Genomic DNA, 17,624 nt, shown 5'->3' with positions numbered 1-17,624 from the left:
CCTAACCTTGATACCTCCAGAGTGGGTGTGTCCATCCTAGCCTTGATACCTCCAGAGTGTGTGCGTCCATCCTTGGCCTTGATACCTCTAGAGTGGGTGTGTCCATCCTAGCCTTGATACCTCCAGAGTGTGTGCGTCCATCCTAGCCTTGATACCTTCAGAGTGTGTGCGTCCATATTGGTTTTGATACCTCCCGATTGGGTGTGTTCATCCTAGCCTTGATACCTCCAGAGTGGGTGCGTCCATCCTTGGCCTTGATACCTCCATAGTGGGTGTGTCCATCCTAGCCTTGATACCTCCAGAGTGTGTGCGTCCATCCTAGCCTTGATACCTCCAGAGTGTGTGCGTCCATCTTAGCCTTGATACCTCTCGATTGGGTGTGTCCATCCTAGCCTTGATACCTCCAGAGTGGGTGCGTCCATCCTAGCCTTGATACCTCCAGAGTGAATGCATCCATCCTAGCCTTCATACCTCCAGAGTGTGTGCGTCCATCCTAGCCTTGATATCTCCAGAGTGTGTGCGTCCATCTTAGCCTTGATACCTCCCGATTGGGTGTGTCCATCCTAGCCTTGATACCTTCAGAGTGAATGCATCCATCCTAGCCTTGATGCCTCCAGAGTGAATACATCCATCCTAGCCTTGATACCTCCAGAGTGAATGCATCTATCCTAGCCTTGATACTTCCAGAGTGTCTGCGTTTATCTTAGCCTTGATACCTCCCGATTGGGTGTGTCCATCCTAGCCTTGATACCTCCAGAGTGGGTGCGTCCATCCTAGCCTTGATACCTCCAGAGTGAATGCATCCATCCTAGCCTTGATACCTCCAAAGTGTGTGCGTCCATCCTAGCCTTGCCACCTACATAGTGGGTGCGTCCATCCTAGCCTTGATGCCTCCAGAGTGAATGCATCCATCCTAGCCTTGATGCCTCCAGAGTGAATACATCCATCCTAGCCTTGATACCTCCAGAGTGAATGCATCCATCCTAGCCTTGATACTTCGAGAGTGTGTGCGTCCATCTTAGCCTTGATACCTCCCGATTGGGTGTGTCCATCCTAGCCTTGATACCTCCAGAGTGGGTGCGTCCATCCTAGCCTTGATACCTCCAGAGTGAATGCATCCATCCTAGCCTTGATACCTCCAAAGTGTGTGCGTCCATCCTAGCCTAGCCACCTACATAGTGGGTGCGTCCATCCTAGCCTTGATGCCTCCAGAGTGAATGCATCCATCCTAGCCTTGATACCTCCAGAGTCGCTGCATCCCTTCTGGCCTAGCCACTACCAGAGTCGGTGTTCTCTCCTAGCTTTTCTGTCTCCAGAGTCTTGCATTCCTACCAGACTTTCCACCTTCGTGGAAGATTTAAAATATTTTTCCGAGTTCTATGCTACTATATTAGCTTTTTTTTTTTTTTAGCTCATTGGAAAGACTCAGTCTCTTCTCTTTCATACTCGTAAAATTTATCCTCTAAAAATATTAATAAGATTTAATTTCTATAAATAAGAAATATTATATTTTATATTTATTTCTTAAGCAAAAGTATAATTTAGACAAATGTGAGAGAATCATGAGTAGTATAAACAAAATATTGCCTATATAATTTGAATTGAATCTTTTCAAAAAATATAAAAGCAAGATAGTAAATTATCAACTTCTATTTTAAAAAGGAAAAATTCATTGTAATTCATAGTTAATGTTACAATAATAGAATAAAAAATTTATCATTGTGTTCTGTTGGTTTGTTAAGAAAGAGATGGTATACTCTTTACTTATTTGTCGCAAGGTTACCAGTGCAATATAGAAAGACCACAATCGCTTGTCACCTTACCAGAAGTATAATATTTGCTCAAGAAATAATTATTTTAATAATTTATGGTTAGAATTAGGTGATCAAAAAAGAGACTAATTATAAAATATGTTATGGCAGTTACCAAACTATGCACACACTGAAGAGAGCCGAGAGAGCCAGCGGCAGTGTGGGGAAGGCAGCTGGCTGCAGGTTGCAGCTGCTGGAGACGGGCAGAGTGGTGTTGCAGAGTGCGGAGTGCCGCAGCTGGGCTTCCAGAAGAGGATCATCGGCGGGAACGAGGCGTTGTTCGGCGAGCTGCCGTGGCAGGCCCACATCAGGATCGCCGGCTACCAGTGCGGCGGCGTGCTCGTCAGCCGCTGGTTCGTGGCCACCGCGGCGCACTGCATCCACAGGTGGGCCCCACGTCTCCTCTCTGTTTCATCAGGTGCGCTTCAAATGATAGTCCACATCAGTGTGGCTAATATTTCATCAGGTGTTGTTTGCCCGTTGTATGAGCTCTCGAACCATTTCATTTGCCTTCAAATGATAGGTCACATCAGTGTGGCAAATATTAAGTGTTTCCGTGCAAACTAGTTAATTTGTAATTCCATTTATAGGCTCATATTTGACCCATTTATAATGAAAAAATCTCCAGATACTACTTTAAGATTCCTGAAATCCCTCAAACTGTTACGAGCTCATAACATGGGCTGGCTGAGGGTATCAAGGAAGGAAACAGTGCCTTTGTTAGCAGAGTGAGGATGGTGAAGGACCGTGTGTTCCAGAGCACGGCTGAAGGATGTGACTGTGTACCTGGGCGAGTACGACACACAGAACACCGGACACTATATAGAGCCGCTGCCTGAAGAAGCGCACAAGGTGGTCCAGAAGATCATCCACCCCAGTTTCCAGTACCGCGTCACCCAGCCGGACAGGTGAGACTCTCACGAGAAGTACTCGATGTCATCACGTGCTTTTTGTTTTATAATTTTTTCATGGCTAACTTAGATTGCTCAAGTGCATGGCTTTGCAAGTGCAGCTCACAAACTTTGATTTTGTTCAAGAGAAAATAAATTTTGATTATACTATCAGAAGCCTTATTTTCTTACGCCTATCAGTTCATAACTCTGCAGTGAATATGTTTGTTTATATGTGCTTATCTATATGCTGTATTGTAGCGCTATATTCTTTATCATAATTTACAAATAAGTGTTAAAAGATTAAATAAATAAACAGTAATTCAAAAACTTCAAATAATTTTATTTTTTTTTTTCTTTTGCTAATTATTTTATTTGATTTTCTTTTTTAGATATACATATTTTTTAAAGGTATGTGTAATATGACTTGATGTAAGTTTTTGGACATACGCCATTGCTAAGAACTTTTTCTGTTGAAGAAAAACTAAAAAATTAATAAATAAATAAAAATACCCAAAAAAAAACAAAAAAACACAAAATTAAGCAAAAAATTGCTGTTTTCAACAAGGATATAAACACCAAAAAATATTCCGTAACAGGAATATGGTCAAAAAACAAAGAAAAACAAAGAAAAATGTACTATGAGAACGAAAAAAAAAACCCACAAATGATGACGACACAGAAATATTGAACCCAAAAATATTCAGCACAACGGTTGAAACGAAACAAAAAACACGACAAAACGAAAAGACGAAACAAACACAATAGTTTTCCAAAACAGAATAGAACGATAAAAAAAAACCACAAATGATGACAGCACAAGAATATTGAACCCAAAATATTTCAGCACAACAGTTGAAACGAGACAAAAACACGACAAAAACGAAAACACGAAACGAACACAATAGTTTTACCAAAACAGAATCAAGCGACGTTTCGGGAACTGCTATCTGCTTCCGCACTGCGACTCGCACCTGTGTTTCCGTACCATGTGCGTCTCTGCCTGAGGACGGGAGCAGATATCAGTTCCCGAAACGTCGCTTGATTCTGTTTTGGTAAAACTATTGTGTTCGTTTCGTGTTTTCGTTTTTGTCGTGTTTTTGTCTCGTTTCAACTGTTGTGCTGAAATATTTTGGGTTCAATATTTTTGTGCTGTCATCATTTGTGGTTTTTTTTTTTATCGTTCTATTCTGTTTTGGAAAACTATTGTGTTTGTTTCGTCTTTTCGTTTTGTCGTGTTTTTTGTTTCGTTTCAACTGTTTTGCTGAAATACTTTGGGTTCAATATTTTTGTGCTGTCATCATTTGTGGTTTTTTTTTATCGTTCTATTCTGTTTTGGAAAACTATTGTGTTTGTTTCGTCTTTTCGTTTTGTCGTGTTTTTTGTTTCGTTTCAACTGTTTTGCTGAAATATTTTGGGTTCAATATTTTTGTGCTGTCATCATTTGTGGTTTTTTTTTATCGTTCTATTCTGTTTTGGAAAACTATTGTGTTTGTTTCGTGTTTTCGTTTTGTCGTGTTTTTTGTTTCGTTTCAACTGTTGTGCTGAATTATTTTGGGTTCAATATTCCTGTGACGTCATCATTTGTGGGTTTTTTTTTTCGTTCTCATAGTACATTTTTCTTTGTTTTTCTTTGTTTGTTGACCATATTCCTGTTAAGGAATATTTTTTGGTGTTCATATCCTTGTTGACAACAGCAATATTTTGCTTAATTTTGTGGGGTTTTTTGTCATTTTTATTTATTTATATTTTTAGTTTTTAGTTTTTCTTCGACAGAAAAAGTTCTTAGCAATGGCGTATGTCCAAAAACTTACATCAAGTCATGCACTTCCATTGCACAAATCTTTCAAAGATAATTTGTATGTGTAATATATTTTAATGAATTCGAGCATGTAATTATTAATATAAAAGTGATATTTAATTGCATAAATAGATAGATTAATTTCTACTACTAAGCCTTAATTGCATATGTAAATAAAATTATTAAATTAAAAAATACGCCAAAATAATATTAGTAAATGACCTTTTTTTTTGTATAAAATAAGAAAAAACATTTTTTTTTCCTTTTTTGAGGTTTGGCAACATATTGTAATAACAAAAATAAAATAATACTGGTATATAATACATTATATAAAAATTAACTGTACTTATGTTATTATATTTGAATAGTAAACAATACTTGCATGCTTATTTGCTCTATTAGAAAATTGTGTGTTTTTTTATACCAAAGAGGAATATATTTTGTGTGCTTGTGTGTGCCAGCACACATGATATAAACAAGACAATTGAAAAGATGTTAACGCCAAAGGTGGCCGTTTCCCGCAGTACAGAGAGTAGCTGAGGATGTGATTATGGCTCAGGTTCGACTTGGCGCTGCTGCGACTGTCGCGCCCAGCGCCTTTCAGGGAGAACATCCTGCCCATCTGCTTACCACGGCCAGGATCTGCCTTCCGGGGCAGCACGGGCGTGGTGGCTGGCTGGGGCAAGACAGACACCACCTACGGTGAGGCCTTGCCCTGGACTGTCCACGCACTTCATACACGCCCATCAACCACCAAATATTGCCATCGGGAGCACAATTTGCATTGTCACCGTCAGGAACAATACAGACCTCATCTTTGGTAAGACACTTCCTGGTACCATCCAAACACTTTATACAAACCTATCATCAACCAAATATTGACATCGGGAGCACAATTTGCGTTGTCGCCATCAGGAACAAGACAGACCTCATCTTTGGTAAGACACTTCCTGGTACCATCCACACACTTTATACAAACCTATCATCAACCAAATATTGCCATCGGGAGCACAATTTGCGTTGTCACCATCAGGAACAAGACAGACCTCATCTTTGTAAGACACTTCCTGGTACCATCCACATACTTTATACAAACCTATCATCAACCAAATATTGCCATCGGAAGCACAATTTGCGTTGTCACCATCAGGAAAAAGACAGACCTCATCTTTGGTAAGACACTTCCTGGTACCATCCACACACTTGATACAAACCTATCATCAACCAAATATTGCCATCGGAAGCACAATTTGCGTTGTCACCATCAGGAACAAGACAGACCTCATCTTTGTAAGACACTTCCTGGTACCATCCACACACTTGATACAAACCTATCATCAACCAAATATTGCCATCGGGAGCACAATTTGCGTTGTCACCACCAGGAACAAGACAGACCTCATCTTAGGTAAGACACTTCCTGGTACCATCCACACACTTTATACAAACCTATCATCAACCAAATATTGCCATCGGGAGCACAATTTGCGTTGTCACCATCAGGGGCAAGACAGAAATCAACTACGGTAAAAGTTCACCAGGTACTTTATGGGTCCTTTTTGCCCTCTTTCTACAGTGGAAGAGGTGTGGGGAAAGGTTCTCTTGTGGTCATCCGAAGAACATTTACATGTTTTATGCCCGGGGCATTTACGCTCTGTGAAAACATCTTCCATTAGTGTTTCAATGTGAAGTTTTCTTGAATACCGATTCTTGCATTTCGATCTTCTGGACACGTCTGCTTATGGTAATTGTTCTGATGTCAAAAATTCTGTCATTTTTGGTTATCACGACACCCGTTTTGATAATTTTATGTGAGTTGTATAGTTTGGGGGATATGGGCCCTGGTTCCTGGTTCTGGAGCCAAGAGCCAGTCAATGACCAACCACCCTGATGTCACAGTGGCCATCTTGAATTATGACATTATAGTTGCACTTTTAGTTACAGTCACCATCTTGGATTATAACACGTGGTCATCTTGGATAACCTTGACCTTGAACTTTGATCTTGAACTTTTACCTTGGCCTTTGACCTTGACCTTTGACATTTACATTTGACATTGACATTTGACTTTGACCTTCAACTTCATTAGCCATTTTGGATTTCGCCATCTTTTCATCGAGTGTCCCAATCCCCGAATGTTGTATTTTCATTAAGGTAGCCATCTTTAATTCTAATAACATCTACACATTTTCCAACATCTTGTCTTTTTCTGCGGAGGCCGACATATTGGATGATCTCATGGCATTTTTTCCTGTTCTGCTGGAAGCCGCCATTTTGGATTACATCATATTTGTTTTTGGTGTTTGTTCCTAGAGATCACTAACATCACTCTGTCTCATGCTCGTAAGGTCGATGTTCCATTTCCTAACACTGTTAATGTGGTCCTTATAGACATATTACATCTTTTCATACAAAATACAATGGAACAGTGGTGATTTGAACCATTACAGCTCGGACCTCTGAGTTGGAAAACATACGCGTCTGACCGCACGGCCATCGAGTCATATACCTACCTTACCGAGAATTTAATAAGTTATAAAAAATTACTGACATATTCTGAATTTTATTTTTAGTTATTTGAAGGAATTATAGCATCACTCTTAGAGGACGCTACAAACATATTCGTTTAAATTTAACCCATTAGAGTGCAGTTTCTCCATACAGTTTTGAGGTTAAATTCTTCATGTTACTAATTTCCGGTTAAGCCTATTTGTAGACCCACTCTGACCATTCCAAAAACCTAAGTAGCAAAGTATTTCTCTAACACTTACTTGCTTACTGCTTCAGGACCGCATGTGTTTGTTAGAAGCGGGACTTTTCTATTGAACTAAAAGAATTTCATAAAAATGTGATGAAACAATCTAGAAGTTAAATGAAGGACTAGTAGCACGGCAGATGGTGGAGTGGGGTCGGTGGTGGCTGTGCAGGTAAGACCGGAACCAACATCCTGCAGAAGGCCACTGTGCCAATCCTCAGCGACGAGGAGTGTCTGCGCTGGCACGAGCGCAAGAACATCGACCTGCAGCTCTTCCCGGAGATGTTCTGTGCCGGCCACAGCGACGGCAGAATGGACGCCTGCCTGGTAAGTCCGTGCCAGGTCCGTGTGCTTGCCTGGCGAGTCCTTGCCTGGCGAGTCCTTGCCTGGCGAGTCCTTACCTGGCGAATCCTTGCCTCGCGAGTCCCTGCCTGGTGAGTCCTTGCCTTGCGAGTCCTTGCCTGGAGAGTCCGTGCCTGGCGAGTCCTTACCTGGCGAGTCCTTGCCTGGCGAGTCCTTGCCAGACGAGTCCTTGCCTGGCGAGTCCTTGCCTGGCAAATCCTTGCCTGGCGAGTCCTTACCTGACGAGTCCTTACCTGGCGAGTCCTTGCCTGGTGAGTCCTTGCCTGGCGAGTCCTTGCCTGGCGAGTCCTTACCTGGCGAGTCCTTGCCTGGCGAGTCCCTGCCTGGTGAGTCCTTGCCTTGCGAGTCCTTACCTGGCGAGTCCTTGCCTGGCGAGTCCTTGCCTGGCGAGTCCTTGCCTGGCGAGTCCTTGCCTGGCGAGTCCTTGCCTGGCGAGTCCTTGCCTGGCGAGTCCTTGCCTGGCGAGTCCTTGCCTGGCGAGTCCTTGCCTGGCGAGTCCTTACCTGGCGAGTCCCTGCCTGGTGAGTCCTTGCCTTGCGAGTCCTTGCCTGGCGAGTCCTTGCCTGGCGAGTCCTTAGCCTGGCGAGTCCTTGCCTGGCGAGTCCTTGCCTGGCGAGTCCTTGCCTGGCGAGTCCTTGCCTGGCGAGTCCTTGCCTGGCGAGTCCTTGCCTGGCAAGTCCTTACCTGGCGAGTCCTTGCCTGGCGAGTCCTTGCCTGGCGAGTCCTTGCCTGGCGAGTCCTTGCCTGGCGAGTCCTTGCCTGGCGAGTCCTTGCCTGGCGAGTCCTTGCCTGGCAAGTCCTTACCTGGCGAGTCCTTGCCTGGCGAGTCCTTGCCTGGCGAGTCCTTGCCTGGCGAGTCCTTGCCTGGCGAGTCCTTGCCTGGCGAGTCCTTGCCTGGCGAGTCCTTGCCTGGCGAGTCCTTGCCTGGCGAGTCGTATCACCTCCACCATCCCAAAGCACTCAACACACCCTGGAGATTATTTTATGCTATGCTCCAACATTTATTTAGCCTAATTAGTGATTACAACACGATAATTTTGTCGCACCAGACCTGCGCTTTGGCCACCAGCTACTAAGTGTAGTGGTAAATTAATGTTCGTTCCCTTGAAACTAATTGGTAGCTAATTGTCAGGAGAACACATAACGCTTAAGATCCTTTATTACATAACATTTAGTAAATAACATTGCAACACATAAATCTCTCTGCTGTGAGTGACTGTTGGAGTAAGTAACCAACAGTCGACAGCAGGCGACTCTCGTGTAGCCGTGGACTCAGCAGGGGAGGCGATGCCAGTGGCGGCGGTGGCGGTGTTGCAGGGGGACTCCGGCGGCCCGCTCATCGTGCTCCAGAACAGTCGCTGGACCCTGGCCGGCATCACCAGCGCCGGCTTCGGCTGTGCCATCGACCACCAGCCGGGCATCTACCACAAGGTCGCCGACACCTCGCGCTGGATAGCCGCGCAGATAGCAGTGCACTCGTCCTAGCGGCTGCAGCCTCTGCCTGTCCAGTTGCTTGACACAGCCTCTAATTCTCTTCCTCCACGCCGCTGAACAACCCACCTCATCCAGGCTGCCGAAGGAATACTCTCTTCCTCCACGCCGCTGAACAACCCACCTCATCCAGGCTGCCGAAGGAATACTCTCTTCCTCTACGCCGCTGAACAACTCACCTCATCCAGGCCACCGAAGGAATACTCTCTTCCTCTACGCTGCTGAACAACTCACCTCATCCAGGCTGCCGAAGGAATACTCTCTTCCTCCACGCCGCTGAACAACCCACCTCATCCAGGCCGCCGAAGGAATACTCTCTTCCTCCACGCCGCTGAACAACTCACCTCATCCAGGCTGCCGAAGGAATACTCTCTTCCTCCACGCCGCTGAACAACCCACCTCATCCAGGCCGCCGAAGGAATACTCTCTTCCTCTACGCCGCTGAACAACTCACCTTATCCAGGCTGCCGAAGGAATACTCTCTTCCTCCACGCCGCTGAACAACCCACCTCATCCAGGCCGCCGAAGGAATACTCTCTTCCTCCACGCCGCTGAACAACTCACCTCATCCAGGCTGCCGAAGGAATACTCTCTTCCTCCACGCCGCTGAACAACCCACCTCATCCAGGCCGCCGAAGGAATACTCTCTTCCTCTACGCCGCTGAACAACTCACCTCATCCAGGCTGCCGAAGGAATACTCTCTTCCTCCACGCCGCTGAACAACTCACCTCATCCAGCCCGCCGAAGGAATACTCTCTTCCTCTACGCCGCTGAACAACTCACCTCATCCAGGCTGCCGAAGGAATACTCTCTTCCTCCACGCCGCTGAACAACTCACCTCATCCAGTCCGCCGAAGGAATACTCTCTTCCTCTACGCCGCTGAACAACTCACCTCATCCAGGCTGCCGAAGGAATACTCTCTTCCTCCACGCCGCTGAACAACTCACCTCATCCAGGCCGCCGAAGGAATACTCTCTTCCTCTACGCCGCTGAACAACTCACCTCATCCAGGCTGCCGAAGGAATACTCTCTTCCTCCACGCCGCTGAACAACTCACCTCATCCAGGCTGCCGAAGGAATACTCTCTTCCTCCACGCCGCTGAACAACTCACCTCATCCAGGCCGCCGAAGGAATACTCTCTTCCTCTACGCCGCTGAACAACTCACCTCATCCAGGCTGCCGAAGGAATACTCTCTTCCTCCACGCCGCTGAACAACTCACCTCATCCAGGCTGCCGAAGGAATACTCTCTTCCTCCACGCCGCTGAACAACTCACCTCATCCAGGCCGCCGAAGGAATACTCTCTTCCTCTACGCCGCTGAACAACTCACCTCATCCAGGCTGCCGAAGGAATACTCTCTTCCTCCACGCCGCTGAACAACTCACCTCATCCAGGCTGCCGAAGGAATACTCTCTTCCTCTACGCCGCTGAACAACTCACCTCATCCAGGCTGCCGAAGGAATACTCTCTGCCTCCACGCCGCTGAACAACTCACCTCATCCAGCCCGCCGAAGGAATACTCTCTTCCTCTACGCCGCTGAACAACTCACCTCATCCAGGCTGCCGAAGGAATACTCTCTTCCTCCACGCCGCTGAACAACTCACCTCATCCAGTCCGCCGAAGGAATACTCTCTTCCTCCACGCCGCTGAACAACTCACCTCATCCAGGCTGCCGAAGGAATACTCTCTTCCTCCACGCCGCTGAACAACTCACCTCATCCAGTCCGCCGAAGGAATACTCTCTTCCTCCACGCCGCTGAACAACTCACCTCATCCAGGCTGCCGAAGGAATACTCTCTTCCTCCACGCCGCTGAACAACTCACCTCATCCAGGCTGCCGAAGGAATACTCTCTTCCTCCACGCCGCTGAACAACTCACCTCATCCAGGCTGCCGAAGGAATACTCTCTTTCTCCACGCCGCTGAACAACTCACCTCATCCAGGCCGCCGAAGGAATACTCTCTTCCTCTACGCCGCTGAACAACTTACCTCATCCAGGCTGCCGAAGGAATACTCTCTTCTTCCACGCCGCTGAACAACTCACCTCATCCAGGCTGCCGAAGGAATACTCTCTTCCTCTACGCCGCTGAACAACTCACCTCATCCAGGCCGCCGAAGGAATACTCTCTTCCTCTACGCCGCTGAACAACTCACCTCATCCAGGCTGCCGAAGGAATACTCTCTTCCTCCACGCCGCTGAACAACTCACCTCATCCATGCTGCCGAAGGAATACTCTCTTCCTCTACGTCGCTGAACAACTCACCTCATCCAGGCTGCCGAAGGAATACTCTCTTCCTCTACGCCGCTGAACAACTCACCTCATCCAGGCTGCCGAAGGAATACTCTCTTCCTCCACGCCGCTGAACAACTCACCTCATCCAAGCTGCCGAAGGAATATAAGTCGTGCAAAGATATTTCTTACCCAAAAGTATTAAAAAAAAAATTACTTTGAATTTTATTCAATAGTAGGTTATTTTTATGATAGTGCAGAAAGATTTTTTAGTCACAATATAAAAAAATTAATATTTGAAAAAAATTAATTTGACTATAGCATTAAGACATTTGTTCTTATTTTCATTTTTGAACAAGAACCATAACCATTTGGCCTTTTAACTGTTCTTTACGCGATGTTGACATTTGCGACAGATTTTATAGTGCTCCATGCATGATAATTCTATCTTTTCTAGGCTAAACTTAATGGCAGTGTAGTAATTATTACTTTTAATTTAGTAATAACGTCTTAATGACATTGATAATTATTTTGTTTAAGATTGTAAAGTAAAATGTGGAAGACGTTTAGAAACTTAGCATTTTCAAAAGTAAGAAAATTTGAATACTTCTTTGAACTAAACTTTAAAACAAACTAAATTGATAACAGTGTATGCAATACTAAATTAACTTCAATGAACTTGTGTTTATATATACATACACTTTATGTATTTATTTATTCCTTGGTATGCATGCATTTTCTGACTTTCACTCAGAGAATTATTTAATGTTTTGTGAACTGCATCTTTCCTTATTTCACAGTGTGTACTTTTTTCACTTATGTTTATTAGCAAACCCTCACTGCAATACCTTAGTTATCATAATGCAAATATTAAATTTCAAGTATCGTATGTTTTTGTCAACCTATTTCTTCTCCATTTTTATTTGGTTCACAGATGCACATAAATAGAAACACCAAAATTTGTGCAGTTTATTTTAGGAAGGCCTGCATATTTTAACATACTTATGGGTAGTATAAATAACGATTTTAAAAAACGTCCATGTTTTTTTTTTTACGAAACCTTGCATTTATTTCTTGGTATTTAAAAGGATAAATCATTTCCTGACTACTGTATTTTTATAAGCTTATTGTGCTCATCACATCTGTTTTAAAATAATTTATTGTATGTAATACAAAACATTTATTTTTGCATTAGGAAAGTGATAGCTACCTATTATTTATACATATTTGGTTTAAAAAGGTTAATTTAAATTTTATACCTTAAGAAAATTGTGATTTTTTCAAGATATGACAGTCAAAATACCAGCATACATTTAATTAACAAGTCTAGACATTCAATAACTTAAGACATTCCTATTTTAGTTGAAAGAGACTTTGTAATGATTTGACTTAAAAAGTAAACATTGTTACTATTGTTGTGATAGATTCTATGATCTCTTTCCTGTAAATATGTTCTGCTTTATAAATAGAATTTTCATAGAGAAAAAATGGTAAATTATTTTGGCATGTATGTAAATGTTTTGTAAATTTATGTGTGTGTGCATTAAATACTGAGTTAAGTGTTTTATGTTTGATTCTATTTAAAAAATCTTAACAAAAAAGAGAAAAAAAATTGAACAGAGAAGTATAATACTTTTAGCATCCTTATTAATTAGTACCAATGTTTTAAATTATTTCCTTTGTCAGTTACATCATATCATGGTTTTCAATCTCCATTCAGTCAAATAAATCTTAATCTTAGACCTTGTATTTTTACACAAAAATTTTGTTTTCAATCCTCCAGCAGTAGGCTAGTTTGTCTTCCTCATGTGTATTGTGATGTTCCGAGTAATGTCATTGCTTTAGTTGGCTGAATTTCTATTCGATATAGCTTAGTACCCAGGTCTACTTCTTACAGTACATTATAGACTACCATATTGTCTTATTCAGGAATTCGCCTTTTATTAACTAATTGCCTTTATTATGTTGGCACATGTGTATATAATTCAAAGTGGCATTTATTAATGTATCAGCTCGTTAAACATGCTAGTTATGGGGTCATAACCTTATTATTTTTAAGATTTTATTTACTCAGAAATCAAATTGAAAAAATTCCCAATCATTCTTGATTGTTTTCATTGTCAAAACAAATATTATTCCTGACAGCCTCCACTCATGCTGAGATAGTTGTCCTAATTGTTCACGTAGAGTAAAGCACTAAGGCATTTGTTCTCATGTTGGATAACATCCTGATAATGAGCAGATATCCAGATAATGTCAAACCGAAAATATTAGATATTTTTAGCAGATGACAAAAAATTGGAACAAATAAAATACAGTATTAATGCAGGAATAAACATATTATTTATTAATATTTGTATTTCATGTCAAAATAGAAAATATTAAGTTCAAATAACAAGGAAACATAACAAGTATAAATTTTCATTACTAGGAAAAAAAGAGCTTATTTAACACACTGCAAGAAAAATTAACAAGAATTATAATGCACAATACAAAGAAACATAGCAAGTATTAAGATAACATAGCATTAAAATATAACACATATTAAAGTTCTCATTATTATTAAACGAACACTATCCAAGTACATATTAAAAGGAAATAGTATTATAGTACACATTACAAGATAACCTGTGATGTCTTTGTGATCATGGTCACAAACATAATTAGTATATGTTTAGGAAGTTTTCAGTTTCCTCATCTTAAGCACACAGTGGATACTTGCAAGCAATCTGGATCTGTCTGTCTTCTGCCATAACAGTCGTAACAGGGAAACATGTGTTCTCACTTGTATATATGTAACCACTACATGTTCCGGTTCAGACGTGTTCTGTGGAAAATAAGATCGTATCGATACAAGAATTTCACGTTTCTGAGCTTTGTCTAATTTTTCATTTAGGTTCTTGAGAATTTTACTTCGCCGCCAAGTTAGTCTCAACACATATTAGAAAAAGGTTTCTTACTGCGTATTCTCATACTGGCAGTATCCTCATACCGGCAGTATCCTCATACCGGCAGTATCCTCTTACCGACAGTATCCTCTTACTGGCAGTATCCTCATACTGGAAGTATCCTCATACTGGCAGTATCAACTATATATACTATATCTCCACTGTGGTGTTCGACCAGATGCTGATTTATCAAGCTCTCTCGGATGCTAGAATCGCAAACCACTTCGCACTTCAAGAGGGTACAACCCGATCCAAAATTATATCCTTACGAAATTTTACAAACATTATTTGCCAAAACCCCTCCCTGATAATGATACAAATTTGAATAAAGATATCATAGTGTTGCTTAAATAAACAAAAATGAGAGAGGAATCCTCAGATAGAGGAATCCTCAAAGAGAGGCTATTTTCCTTTAATTCGGCCCAATTACCTCAGGTATCATCTGTAGTGACCTGTAGACGCATTAGAATATAGGTTTTTATATTGATATTCGTAGTGCAGTAAATGGTCATAAACCAGGCCACCGCTTTGTGTCAAGTCATAATATAAGTTAGTTTTCTTATAATAATGTTAGTGCTCAGTCTTTGCGTACCAGCAGCGCCCTTGTCACACAGGGCACTCACAACATATACACAAATTACATGCTTACTCTCACCGGGGATCGAACTGAGTACCTAATTAAATATTTGGAATAAATAAATTGCCAACTGCATTACGTAGCGCGCGTCTTGCCTTCCTCTCAGCAGTACGTGAGCGGCGGCCAGGAACAAGTGAAGTGATGCTTCGAGCCGCGAGGAACACCACATGACACCCGCGGTACCAGCTGGCCACTTGGAGTTGCATTCAGACTGTGCTTGCTGCTTTTCTGCGTTCATGTGTGGCTGACTGATTACCAACGTGTACTTACTGCTTCCTATCACAATAAATAACTTCAATTTTTACACAGAATTAATTATTTATGTTCCATTTCCGCAAGAAATATTACAATTATATATTAGTAAACAATAGCATAATAATAATAAAAATTAGTGTCTTAGTTTTTGTATAAAAACATTAAAATTAAAATAAGTTTTATTTATTTAGTTTTAATTATGCTCTTAGTGACGCTGCAAACGTGATTTTACATTTTATAAAAGGTATCTATAAAAATAAATGATATAATTAAATTATAAAAAATAGAAGCATCTAAAATTCTTCCCATGAACTATAACTTGACAGAGAGCGCCATAGTGGCCGCCGCAGCCGGCTCGGCGGTAGTCACCGCGGCGAGCGCCGAGAATGTGCCCCATCACGGCCAGAGCCAGACCCGTTACTGCGGCCCCAGCTCTGCGCAGTCAGCCTGGGAGGTCCGTGTCTCCTGCTGCCCTCTGGGGCCACCACACCCTTGCTGCTCCTCGCTGTGAGTATACCACTGCACGATATTCAATACGAGCTCATGCCCGGCATGCATTTATATGCCTTTTTCAATTTTGTTTTGTAATTTGTTTGAAGTAGGTACACATTTACAAAAGCATCTATCTATATATATGTGTTCCTCTATATTTCTCTATAAAAGATTATCTTTCTATATGTCTCTATATCTCTATATCACTATATATAACTATCCATATCTCTCCATATCACTATATCTCTATGCATCTATGTTTCTATCTGCATCGCTATCTCCATACATATATATTTACTTTTATATATACCTTACATAATCTTTCTGTATTTCTGTGTATCGCCCTCTCTATATCTTTTTACACTTTTCTATACATATCTCTATATTTCTATCTCTTTGCGTCTATATATTTATATATATATTTCTTTATATTTACAATATGAAGACGAACACGCAAACATTCATTGATATATATTTTAAATTTCTATCTTTTTACCTATCACAGGTAGCCTATTTATAAAACGCGCGTATTCGAATGCAACGATTTGTCAAAATTTCAAAGCAATCGGTGAAGAACATTAGGAGATTTAAGATTTTGTACGAATGTACACTGACATTTTTATTTACACAGATTTCTCCCTTGTATTTTTAAGTTTTATCTATGTGATTCTATTAATTATTTATTATATATCAATATATTTTTATCAATGTTTTTAATGTTTAATTTTTAAGATTTTCTTAGCAACCAATAGTAAGTAAGCTTTGTAGTTAGTAAAATTTAAAAAAAAAAAATACATTTTATTGTGGATTAATAAAAAAAACAGGAGTCTTTCATCTCTCATTGACGTTTCTTTCCATGCATAATATTAAAAATATTTATGCAAGAAAAATGACATGTATTACGATTTAATATGGTTTTAAAATTCATTTAATTTTATAACCCAGATTCTGATTGGCTAAACAGCTTTTTCAGTATTATGGGGAATCCATGATAAACTGTTAGGTAAGATTAGTATGGTATTTTTCAATGTATATTTTATCAAGCTCCTAAATTTTGAACATTAACCATATGGAGGATTACTGAATATTAGCAAAACCTTAAAGAAGAATATTAATTAGTCATTCTACGAAATATATATGTGCCAAGATTGATTGTTATCAATGACATACTGAAAATGTTACTCTTCCACAGCCAAACTATTACTAAATTAAGCTGTGCTGAAGACGTCTGCGAAGTTAATTAATTCTGAAACCCTGAAATTAATTTTTCTAAAGAAATCTGCGAAGCTTCTTAATTTTGAGACTCGTCATATGCATTGAAGTTTGCGAAGCTTGTGACTACGATAGCAGCGGTTAATCAAAGTTTATCAAGGGAAGACATCCAGGACTATTGCGTCAAGCTTCCGAACTGTTTAGAATATATCTTCGTCGAATGGTGAACCACGGCAGTCACACTGCTGCCTCCGGCCACTTCAGTTACTGCGACGTCCGCATGTGCCTTCCAGCCGCTCTGGCGAGACTTGGACCGCCCGCAGATGCGCTGGCTGGAAGACCTACCAATTCATTTCAGGGATATACCGTAACAGCACCTTGCCACAGACCCTGTGATCCTGCACGGTGTTGTGTGTATTGGACGTCCCTTGGGACCCGAAGTCTGCAAAGGCAGGTGAGTGTCAGCGAGCCGGAAACTGCGGGACACCCTGTAGCTTGTTGTTGGTATCGTGGCGTGCGCGAGTTCCCACACAATGGAATAATCTATGCTCTCGTCAGACAAATACCAGTCTTTATTGTCTGTCTGTGGAGTTTGTTTATAAACAAGAGTTCGGCGATAGGCGCGTATGGACAAAAAAGTTGAAAATACTTCATTTTTTCTATCAAACGTTCGTCTCGGCGGAAAGATAACGACTAGAAGTTGTCTTCCTTGTTGTACCGCCACTGTGAGTTA

The 17,624-nt window shown here is 41.6% G+C and overlaps 1 protein-coding gene across 1 annotated transcript in view; it reads left to right on the top strand.

Annotated features, from left to right (window-relative positions):
• LOC134534386 (serine protease 27-like) overlaps positions 1-10,674 on the top strand; it is a 47,540-nt gene extending 36,866 nt beyond the window's left edge. Inside the window, exons 4-8 of the mRNA XM_063372848.1 lie at positions 2,032-2,197; positions 2,570-2,719; positions 5,062-5,204; positions 7,430-7,584; positions 8,938-10,674. Coding sequence (XP_063228918.1) covers positions 2,032-2,197; positions 2,570-2,719; positions 5,062-5,204; positions 7,430-7,584; positions 8,938-9,105 — 782 coding nt within the window. The 3' untranslated portion in view covers positions 9,106-10,674. The remainder of the gene's footprint in view (positions 1-2,031; positions 2,198-2,569; positions 2,720-5,061; positions 5,205-7,429; positions 7,585-8,937) is intronic.
• Positions 10,675-17,624: the final 6,950 nt, after the last annotated feature.

The sequence above is a fragment of the Bacillus rossius genome, chromosome 7, assembly GCF_032445375.1.
Source record: "Bacillus rossius redtenbacheri isolate Brsri chromosome 7, Brsri_v3, whole genome shotgun sequence".
NCBI lineage: Eukaryota > Metazoa > Arthropoda > Insecta > Phasmatodea > Bacillidae > Bacillus > Bacillus rossius.
Note: the sequence above shows the minus strand (reverse complement) of the source record. Positions and strands in the feature narration are given on the sequence as shown.